Source organism: Peromyscus leucopus, chromosome 13 (assembly GCF_004664715.2).
Source record: "Peromyscus leucopus breed LL Stock chromosome 13, UCI_PerLeu_2.1, whole genome shotgun sequence".
Lineage (NCBI taxonomy): Eukaryota > Metazoa > Chordata > Mammalia > Rodentia > Cricetidae > Peromyscus > Peromyscus leucopus.
Genome location: NC_051074.1, coordinates 10,056,527 through 10,067,543, shown reverse-complemented (window position 1 = coordinate 10,067,543; position 11,017 = coordinate 10,056,527). Strand labels below are relative to the sequence as shown.

The 11,017-nt window shown below is 55.7% G+C and overlaps 1 protein-coding gene across 2 annotated transcripts; it reads left to right on the top strand.

The window, feature by feature from the left end:
* Positions 1–602: 602 nt before the first annotated feature.
* Positions 603–10,674, top strand: Mab21l4 (mab-21 like 4). Of its 2 annotated transcripts, XM_037210137.1 has the most exons (6): positions 603–682; positions 1,115–1,847; positions 5,386–5,611; positions 7,705–7,858; positions 9,061–9,417; positions 10,150–10,674. In XM_037210137.1, exons 2-6 carry the CDS (start codon positions 1,334–1,336, stop codon positions 10,240–10,242), a joined length of 1,344 nt encoding a protein of 447 aa, XP_037066032.1. In that variant the 5' UTR covers positions 603–682; positions 1,115–1,333; the 3' UTR covers positions 10,243–10,674. The 2 variants fall into 2 exon arrangements, with proteins under 2 accessions (XP_037066032.1, XP_028746506.1); XM_028890673.2 differs by having other exon boundaries at positions 609–1,847.
* Positions 10,675–11,017: the final 343 nt, after the last annotated feature.

The window sequence follows — 11,017 nt, the reverse complement described above, 5'->3', positions numbered from 1 at the left end:
CTAGAAAAGCCCAGGTTCTGAGCAAGGAAGGAACTACCTGGCCTGGCTGCTGACCCTGAGTCAGAGCTGGGCTGTCTAGGGCTGCGGGACCCGCTGCTCAGAGACTACCGTGCTGTGGAGGAGCTGGGTGGGGCATGGCACGAAACAGTGTGAAGGCCAGAGGCAACACTCTGGAACCTGAACAGCCTTAGCGAGGATGAGCCGCATGCTGGGCAGCCCTGTAGACAGAGCTGGAGCAGGCTGTTGGGAAGCCTGTCTCTGCCGTGGAGGCTGACAGAGGCCTGTTTACAGGTTGCAACCTCTCAGAGGCTCTGAGCAGTCACTCCGAGAAGGGTGGTTTTCCTACCCTATCATCAGGTAGCTCTGACTTAGTGCAGGCGGCTGAGGTCCGAGGCCGTGCGTGGTGCAGCTGCAGAGATAGCATCTCTGAGACACCCGTGGGGCTGTTGCCTTGTAGACTGTTTGCAGACTCGAAACTAAGCTGCCTCTGTACTGGGGCTTCTCTGAGGGCCAAGGGTCGCTAGGGGTGGTGGCTCCCTCCTGCCAGTCTGGACTTGCCCAACCCTGAGCAGGGAGGAGGCGGTGGGCAGGGCACTGGCAGGTGGCTCGTAGAGTAAGACTTTCCAGCCATGAGGCAGAAGCAGAGGCCGCTTTCTCCTAGAAGGCCGCAGCTCCTGGCCAGGTGCGTGCTAGCTCTTCTCAGAGGGAGACTGGAGGGATGGGACAGGCAGCCCGAGGGGCCGAGCTGGAGGAGGACTGATTTACACTGGTAACTGGGGGATGCTTAGGAGGCACTGCCCAGGTCTGGCCTGAGGCTTGTTCCTCTCCAGGCTGCCTCAGAGAGGATGGGAGCCACACAGGTTCTGGTAGCCATTGCCTTCCCATCTGAACCATGGGAAAGGAGGCTGGGCAAGGAAGGCCCATTTCACAGAGGCACTGTGACTAGCTTTGGGGTTGGGGTGGGGTGTGAAACATTAGATACACACGCCCTCCTCCAGGTTAGGCCACTGTGTTTGGGGCCTACGATTCAGGAAGAAGAAGGGAGGGGGAGAGTGGTAAGCCATTGGGCCTCCACCTCCCTGGACAGCCCCCCTGTGATACTCTTAATTGTTAGGTACTGACTCACCCCACTTCAAAGGCCTTGGCCTCCGTTCAGGTATTTAACCTGCTGCACGGAGCCTGTCACTCTGGAATTCTGCTCATGGAGAGCTGAGCCCGACCTGCAGATCTGCTCCTCACCTGGACAGGTACCTCTTCCTTCGAACCAGTTCACACCAGCTGAAGAGCAGTCCCCAGGGGCCACCAGGGCCCTGCTGCCCACTGCTGCTCAGGGATGCCAGCCCCCTGTGTCTTTGCCCCAGACATGACTGAGCAGGTGCCCCTGTGGCATCACTACCTGCTGGCCATCCAGTCCCGGGAGTCGCCCCGTGTCCAGGACTACCAGAGAGCAGAGAACATCCTGCTCACTGTGCTGGAGCGTGTCCACGCCTTGGACCCCCGCTTCCTTGTTGACTATTCTCGAGACCTGGAGGCCTTCCAGTTTGCGCTGCGCTCCTCGGAGGACCCGCTGGATGTGGAGGTGCCCCTGGGGGTGGACGCCGAGGCTCTCCTGATTGAGGATTCAGAAGCCACTGAGCCAGGAGACGGCCCTGCGATCTGTCGCCTGGGTGTCCTCAAGAAAGCGTCTGGCCTGGAGCCATGGATGACTGATGACGTCTTCAGTGTCTCCTCAGAGGGCAGAGACAAGTGCTGTGGCCACATTGTACCCAGTAAAGTCCTGTGTGTCCTTAAGGATCTTCTGGTGGCTGCGATTGTACACTGCAAACATCACAGCCTCATTCCACCAGGTAACAGCATGGGGGTGGGGTACGGAGGTTCTCTGCACATATGTGCAATGTGTGAGTGCATGTGTATGACCGCTGTGTTTGAGCCTCAGGGTATGGGCTAGCCCATGGGGGCTGCATACAGGTCCGTGTGTGTGTGTGTGTGTGTGTGTGTGTGTGTGTGTGTGTGTGTGTGTGTGTTCCTTGTGCATATGAAGGCACTGTGAGTTGTCATTGTGTGTTGGGGGGGGGGATTCCTGTGAGCCAGGAGACTTATTCTGGCCCTTGAGCCCCCAGCATCTCTGAGAAAGCAGATTGTGAGTCACATGTGACCTGTTTCTGCACGGTGATTTGGGGAAGACATTTTAACGACTGTCACTTTATACTTGTCTGAAAGTTGAGGACAAGCTTGCTGTTTTGTTGGCCAGCTTGCTGCATTGGGTCTCTGGTAGGGTTCTAGGAAATCAGTCTGTTACTTGTTACAGCCTGTTGTGGTGATGCTTAATGTCTGTTCCCAGTTCAGCTTCAGTCACAATCTGTCAGATTGTGTGTGAACACGGCGACGTGTCTGAGTCAGGATGCAAACACATGCTAGTGTGCATACACATGAGTGTGTGGGGATGTGACGAGTATGCATATGAATACACACATGTGAATGCAGGCTTCTACAAATACAGGCATGTGTGTGTGCATGCCTGTTCCAATTTATGACTGAGTTGCTCACTTGGTAAGTTGAGACCCAGATGGCTCCGAGGCTGTGTATTTTCAAATGTGCCAGGGACCCAGCCTCAGTCTCTTGCTGGACATCTTGTTTATATAATCTGGGGTGTCAGAGCTCCAGGTGGGTGTGGCTCCCAGCAATGACCAGAAGCAGCCAGCTTCTTTGCACATAGGTGGCTGGAAGGGTAGGTACAGCCTGTGATGAACAAGGTCATTGGGGACCGTCAGTGATGATGCTCGGTCTCTTGGGTTCAGGGGTAGGACACCAGGTTGATAAGGCGCTGGAGGCCGAAACAGAATGTTCTGTTTTTCTTGGGAGGAGACATACGGGCACATGATGGTGGGAGTTGCTCCTTTCTCACATGTTTGTCTTCCCATGTCAACTTCCTGGTATTTGTACTGTGTCATCATCAGTGAGTGGAGTGAGTAGTTGTCTCTCCCAGAGGGCAGCAACATGCCTGGGATGCCTAGTGTGTGGAGTCCTGGTCGGACTGCATGTTTAGGGATCTGGGAGCCTGGGATAGTGGACTGCTGTCTCTTCTCATGCTTCCTGGGGCTCTGGGAAAGGATGTCCAGCAGAATCCATGACTGGGCATCTAGATTGCAGTCTGGACTGCAGGCTTTGGGAAGCCCTGGGCTCTTAGACGTCTAACTCTAGGAGGTCAGCTTCTAGGGGCAGTTCCTCCCAGACTGCTAGGCCAGGTGTCCTGGAGCAGAAGACTGACCTTCGGGTGGCCAGAGACTGTCATTAAGTGTCTGGTGTTTTGCAGCTCCTTGGCATCTCTTAAACTCTCTAATTCAGCAGGACCATTTCTGCCTTCCTGCTTGACCTAACACAGCCATTGTCAGCTGGCCCTGGCTTCTGCAGCCCACTATTTAACTGAGGCACGGACCCACCTGTTGGGGTAACTAGGAGACTTCCAAGTTCTGGGCCATTAAGGACCATCCAGACCTCTAGGCCCCCACCTTGCATATCCTGGTTGCCTGCTGACTGAGAAAGGAGACCCCCACAGTCAAGGCCCATTCCTGCTGTTGTGGCTGAGCTGGGCCCAGGGGAAATTCCAGGCATTGCTTCCAACACATTCCTTCAAAGGGAAGCTGTTGCTGGAGACAGGGTTCAGGTGTCCACTCCTTGGAACCGGTGAGACCAGCCAGGCCTGCCTTAGAGGTAACCTAGTGAGAACAGGTGTGGCTGGCTGTCTTCCAGGCTGCCATTTCACAAATAAAAATGTGTGACTAGAGGAATACAAGGAGACATTTAAACGCTGAGCTGGGAAGGTCCTCTCCCCCCTTCAGGGGGAAACTGAGGCTCATTCAGGATGGAGAATTCCAGAGGTTGCCTAAGAGTTAGTTGTTCTGCAGTTGGTGGGGGCTGAGGGGATACACAAGAAGGCTGGGGTCCTTCCTGACAATGGAGGCCCTGTTACAAGGCTTGTATTGGGGATTCTGTTTTGAGCACACACAGCTCCCAGAGGGTTGGCTGTTCTGGCCTCTGACCGAGGCCCCTCAGTGGACATGGGGGGACAGTGCTGGGACAGGAGGAGAGATGGCTGCAGCCTGAGCCTGTGTGATGGCGTGGGTGTCTTTGTTACCCCCTCGACATGTCTGGTGCTGACTTGTTTTGAAAGGAAGAGAACATGAGGTAGAAGGCGCATGAGCACACCAGCACCCAGCTCTGTCTCTCCTGAAATGTTCTCTCTTAGGTGGCCTAGAGGTACATGATAGGGACATGAGCTCCGGTTGGGGTCTCAGTAGGGAGGGGAGAGAGAAGTCTCTTGGCCATAGTGTGTCATTCATGAAGTGATGGAGGTAACCAGTTTCTGGAGTGTTAAGTAGATACAGACCTCATCATGCAGAATGTTCAGGCTTATCCTGGATTTCTGGGTCACGGCAGCCTGGAAATGGGGTCATCCAAGCCGGTCGGTACCTACTCCTAGGACACCAGGGCCTTTCCCAACACTGACAGTAGTCTCCCATGAACTGGATCCTAAGCTTCTCCTGGCCTTTGTTGCCAAGTCCTACCGGTATGGTATGAGGACCAGCGTGCATGCGTAGGGTGGCTATGACCTGAGCTGTTTTGGAGGCTCTTAGTGTAGGGGATGCGGTGGGCATGAGCTCCTCACCAGGAGAGGTCTAGCCTGGGATTGATCCCCACAGCTTTGTTTCTTCTCAGGTGGGCTGGGCTATGTCTGTTTGTTCTCTCTGGCTCCGCCTGGCTGGAGGAGGGGTGTGAGTCTCCAGACACCGTAGGTGCCACCGTAGCTAGAGGCTGTCCTTTAGAATTATCAGTGTCCAGAGGGTACAAAGTCCCTGGAATGGGGTGCTGTGCCCAAGAGCACCCCACTGACTTTCATTAAAGACAGAAAAGATTCAGAATGAAGCAAGGGGATGTCTTTATCACAGCCATCCAGCAAAAGAGCGGCAGGCTCTGAGCTGCCCAGGGTGGCAGGGGTCAGCCCAGCTCTTCACACTCAGCTTTCAGCACCAGCCATGTCCAGTGCTTCTCCTTGGGACCTGGTCTCTCTCCTGGCTCCAGCCCGGACACTGAATGGAGCTGAGCATGCGTGGAGGTGGAACAGACAGGGGGCAGATCCCACAGGTCTGGGAGGTGTGGGCAGCAGACTGAGGCCGCAAGACTGAGGGAGGAGCCCAGCAGAGGGAAGGATCCCGAGGGAAGCTGTTGTTATGAAGGATGCTGTGATGTGGCTCGGCTGGTTGTGCAATAGTTCAGTATGGACGGGCAGGTAGAGAAGCAGCAGATACAGGGAAGGGCAGTCATGACGGCAGGTAGGGAGTCCCGGACCCAGAAGAGGGGAACTAGATTGATGGCAGGTTGTTGCAGGTTCACTGAATGCTGCTAGCCTGAAGGAAGGGCAGCTGCACCTGTCCCTGCTGGTGTCCAGCGGTTGGAGGAAGATCCGCTTCAACGTTGTGCCTGTGGTGAGGAAGAAGCACAGTGTGCCCGCCTTGGAGGGGGCCCAGTTGAAGCCTGGATTCCCTGAGGGCATCTTGAGAAGAATCGCCAGCCACGGGGTGGACCTGGTGCCAGCTAATGCCCAGCACTGGAGGTAGATGTCACTCTGGACCTTTGGGTCCTGAGGGAAGGGGGAAACACCTTAACGCTCCCTGAGCCCCATGTAGGAGGATCTGAGGGGTTCTTGCCTGTTTCTGACCTGTGGGGTGGGCATCCATGTCATGCTAAGGTTACTAGAATCTCTGGGAGATTTCTAGTGTTCAACGACTCACAGGGGGCCCTGGGGAGGACATAGCCATCTTCTGCATGGAGGTGACCAGTAGCATAAAGCTGTGGTGAGATATCCAGTGTGGAAGGTGGTGTGGGAGGGGGTCCTTCACCAACAGTCAGGTAAACACTAGCAGAGCTGTTGTCTAAGGTCCTCACCCAGTGAGGATGCCCACACAGCGAGGATGCCCACATAGAGAGGATGCTCACATAGAGAGGATGCTCACACAGTGAGGATGCCCACATAGAGAGGATACCCACACAGCAAGGATGCCCACATAGAGAGGATGCCCACACAGTGAGGATGCTCACACAGTGAGGATGCCCACACAGTGAGGATGCCCACGCAGTGAGGATGCCCACACAGTGAGGATGCCCACACAGTGAGGATGCCCACACAGTGAGGATGCCCACGCAGTGAGGATGCCCACGCAGTGAGGATGCCCACACAGTGAGGATGCCCACACAGTGAGGATGCCCACGCAGTGAGGATGCCCACACAGTGAGGATGCCCACACAGCAAGGATGCCCACATAGAGAGGATGCTCACACAGTGAGGATGCCCACATAGAGAGGATGCTCACACAGTAAGGATGCTCACATAGAGAGGATGCTCACACAGTGAGGATGCCCACACAGCAAGGATGCCCACATAGAGAGGATGCCCACACAGCAAGGATGTCCACACAGCAAGGATGCCCACATAGAGAGGATGCTCACACAGTGAGGATGCCCACACAGCAAGGATGCCCACACAGTAAGGATGCCCACACAGCAAAGATGTTCACACCATTAAAAGTAACTGGGGCTTGCAAATACCTTTCACCTGGGGTGGCCTCACCAGATTTACAAAGCCCCTCTCAGAATGTTCCTCTACCTGAGGTGTTTAGTTATAGATGTTTCCCCTCGTCTGCCAGCCCTTATCTCCAGCACTGGCATCTTTGAGTCTCTCAAAGGCTGTGAGTTCAGTGAGGGCCACCTGCTACCAAGTCAGTGTCTGTGAGAAGGTGAAGGGAACAGAAACGGAACCAGCCAGATTCAGGGCCTGGAGCCCATCCGAGTCTGGCACCACAGGCATCCACATACAAAGCCACAGTGATTCTGCTGGGAGACTTACAGAACACATGCCCAAGGTACTGCCAGTTGAGAACCAAATTGTTCCTTATAAGTGACATTTACAAGTTGCTGTGGCATTCTGAAGCCTTTGCAGAGCTCTGTGGGCCCCATCCCCCGCACCCTTGCTGACCCATTCATGCAGGACAGGGCCCGTGCCAAGCATGCTGAGTCACCACCAGCCCACCAAGGCAGGTGAAAGGTGGGGCCGAGCAGAACCATCTTACACAAAGAAGAGAACATGGCTTTTCTGTTGCCCCATCTCTGCCCACCCTTTAGGACTGAGACTCACAGGCCGTGGAGGTCCTACCCTTTGATGATCTGGCAAGCACAGAAGTGAGAGCCTGTGATGTGCCGTGCCTCGTGATGAGGGTCGTGGATGAGGCCTTGCCCTGATCTAAGGGTGGCAAATAATATCTTCCACATATTATCCACCCTCCGCCCCTCATGGAGGTGGGGCAGGCTTCGGTTTCCCTTATAAGCCCAAGAGTGGAGCCCACACCCTCTGCCAGACTGGGGTCCCACCAACCCCCAATCTAAATAAAGTGAGCTGGCTGAGGTCTCCCCTAGTCCCTGAGATCTTTGATAGGGAGTCGGAACCCCAGATGTTCAAGCTAGCAAATGGAATCGGCTGCTGAGAGACAGGGCGTGGAGCCACAGAATGGCCACAGTAAGGGTTGCCCCTCACATGGGGCTCAAGAGCCTCTAGTATTGGGATGCAGCAGCGCCTGGACCTTTTCTTTCTGGGGGTACACGGGGTACTGGGCACTGCGAACCCCAGACCTGACAGGTGGGTCTGGCTTTCAGGATCTCCACTGGCTACCTGCTCAGCCGCCTGCTTGGTGCATTGGGCTCCTTCCCTGGCCACCGCCTGGACAGCCTCTCCATCCTCGACCGGGTGAACCTAGAGAGCTGGCGAGGTGGCAGCCAAAGCCCTGGCCTAACTTTTGACCACCTGAAGGTATGCACGGTAGCTCACCACCCGCCTCGCTCTGTTGCTCGCATTTGTGACTAGATGACAGAGGGCAGTGACCCCCTACGTGTGTCCCTCACACCAGCCCCCATGATTAGCAGTCACAGTTATTGAGAGGATTCCGGTTCACCTGAGGAAGTAATCACAGCTCTGAGGTCTCGTAGGCTGTAGCACATCAGGCTGGTCTTGGCCATTTCTAGACAGGTGACGTGGGAGGCCCTGCAATCCAGAAACATGATTGGGCTGGGCCACATAAGGCTGAACCTCTCCCCAACATGAGTCCTCCCTGGCTATGAACAATCCTGGCCAGATTCCCTTATAGACTGGGGTCAACTGGGTACCCATGGAGCACTGGCTCCCTTCCCATGCTCCCTGGGGCAGGATGCTCAGTCACCTCACATCTACATCCTGCTATGGCTGTGTAACAGTCCAGTGCTGAGAAGAACAAAAAAGGTTCTTGTAACCCCGAACCCCCAGGGCAGTGAGAGGAAAGTAGGTAGGGCTGTGAAATCTTGGGATCCTCCTGGAGTGTGCATTCTTGATTCAGAGGACCCTCTGCTCGGTCCAGGTGTTAAGAGTCAGGTGAGTTGCTATCATTGACACTGGCTCTGGGGAGACTCCCCTGTGTGGACTTCGGTCATTCACTGCTTTCTCAGACCTCTGCCTGAGTTGGGGATCCAGTTTCCAGTGGTCACTGGGGTCTGATACGCAGAGGATCTTAGACGAACTGAGAGGTGGTGGAAGAGGAAGAGGGTCTGAGGGCACAGACATGCAGTTGGGTGATGACAGCTGATTATCTAGTAAGGGCCTTGGAGCCGAAAAGAGGAGGAGGATTTCTAAGGCCCTGGGGTGGGCCCTTTGGGTTGCTCTACAGAGACTGAGGTCAATGGAGGGGCATGAAGAAAGCCTCAGGGATGAAGGAAACCTCAGCTAACCCTGAGGGAGTTCTGAAGTCTGGACTGGGGTTCAGCAGCGGGTAGAAGGAGAGGCCCAGAGGAGAAGGAGGGGCAGAGGAGGTGATGGGAGCCTCAGGAGCTGCTAGGGTGGCAGATATAGGAGGGACTCGGCACCCGGAGACGTTGGGGAGGCTTGGTGAACGTAAGCTGGTGCAGGGCTGGCGGACAGGCAGGTGGTGGTGGGGACGCGGTCCAGCCGCCCCCTGACTTGGCGTCTGACTTGGCGTTCTGCAGACGGTGCTGCTATGGGCCTCCGTGCTCTTCCCAGCACCCGAGGACTGGGAGGACCTGGAGGGCGCGGTCTACCGCTTGCTGGTAGTGCTGCTCTGCTGCCTGGCTACCAGGAACCTGCCCCACGTCCTGTACCCGGAGCGCAACTTGCTGCAGGACAGTGGCCTGGACCTCGGTGTCATCTACCAACGTGTGGAACACTTCGCCAGCCAGCCTGAAGAGTCCCTGCGGATCCACGTCACCCACCTGGGCCACAGCCGTCCACCACGAATTGACAACGGAGTCAAGGCGCTCCTGCAGCTGCCTGCCAGTGACCCTACCTACTGGACCACAGCCTACTTTGATTTTCTGCTAGATAAGGTGGGTGCAGCTGTTTCGGGAGGGCGTGGCTGGAGCTCTGGTCCCGAACCCTGACCACTCCCTCCCAGGTCAGGAACTCAAGGATGGCTGGGGTTAAAGCCAGACCTCTGGACGGCTGCGGGTCAGATGGGACACGGAATGCCACGTCAAGAGAGGCCCCACGAGTGTAAGAGTGCTGTCTGGAAGCCAGGGCAGAGTGCCTGAGATTGCCCCCGTGTCCCACAGAATTATCCTAAACCACACAGAGCGAATGCCAAAAACCCTTCTCTACCTTGGGGCTTTGGCCTTCCCTGGATCTCCTGGGGCCCATTTTCTGTGTCTTTGCGGACTTGGCATTCTGATGATCACACCCTGTGGGACCTTGTGTTCGCTGGCCTGCTATTTAGAGGCGCCTACCAGCTGCCCCCCTACACCTGTAGAGCCTGGTGCTTCCCTGCAAAGGCAGGGACTCCCCGACCTGGGCCCAAACACTGCCTCCAAGGCATGGCTGACATTTCCTGGTTAGGGATGTGCAGGGAAAGAGCCTTCAAGCAGCATTAGTGGGGCCTCCTTGGGGGTCATTCCTGTGTCAGGGATACGTTGTGTGAGGCGGGGCTGCTGGAGGAGGAATGCTGGGGTGGGCCACCTGCCCGGATGACAGACAGGTGGATGCTCACAGACAGGGTGGTCAGCGAGGATGTGTGAGACAGGTGTGGCCTGGCTGCCTGTGACCTCTGTCCCTGCCCACTCCAGTTCCAGGTCTTTAACATCCAGGATAAGGACAGAATCTCAGCCATGCAGAACATCTTCCAGAAGACCAAGACCATGGGAAATGACAGCAGCTGAGCTGGGGTGGAAGACCCAGTCTCGGCCAATCTGCAGAGCTCCCTGGGACTTCTGGGAAAGGAATGGGGATCAGGGATATCTCTTTGAGTGACTGGTGGAGGGACTTCGTCCCCAAGGACTCCTGTTCAAGAGACGCCTGTGAGAGTCTAAGGACCTAGCACTGTGGTCTTGAGCCAGCTGCCACGTTCCACACTGGGGTTGAGGTGGACGGTTATATGCCTCCCAGAGACCCGTTGATCCATCTGTGTGACAGTCAGAACAGGTATAGGCGTGAGACAGCATGGGCGTTTGCTCTGCCCATGCTCCACACTACTCCTGGAGGTTGAAATCCTGTGTGTGCAGTGCTGAGCACATGAATGCCCCAGTGCACCCCGTGGAGAGGGTTCCCCCAGTTTCTGTGTCTCTCGGTGCAAATATAGACTCCCAAGACTATGAAAGGCATGCTTTCTTTTCAAATCTTTTCCACTCTTAGGTAGAGAATGTTCCCCTGGACAGATGTCCTTACTCTCCAGTTCAGAAGAAACTGAAACCAGAAGAGGGAAGTCCACAGCTCCCCTTGTCCCATACCGGTTTATCCCACTTCTCTGTCACTGGAGGAGTGTCCCCTGTTCCCAGAATCCTGTGATTCATGTCTTCTAATTAGCTTGAAGCAGCTTCCCTGGAGCCCAGGGACCTCTGAGTACCCCAGCTCAGAGGCATCTCTCCTCCATTGGTTTGGCATTTGGTGATGTTTACTCCTTGGCTTCAGAACTGCAGGCTGCACTCCAGCCCCTGA

Coding starts and splice junctions, on each gene's coding strand:
- Mab21l4 (XM_037210137.1), top strand. CDS start 1,334: ATGCCAGCCCCCTGTGTCTTTGCCCCAGACATGACTGAGCAGGTGCCC. Junction 1,848..5,385: donor TCACAGCCTCATTCCACCAG/GTAACAGCATGG, acceptor AGGTTGTTGCAG/GTTCACTGAATGCTGCTAGC. Junction 9,418..10,149: donor TTGATTTTCTGCTAGATAAG/GTGGGTGCAGCT, acceptor TGCCCACTCCAG/TTCCAGGTCTTTAACATCCA.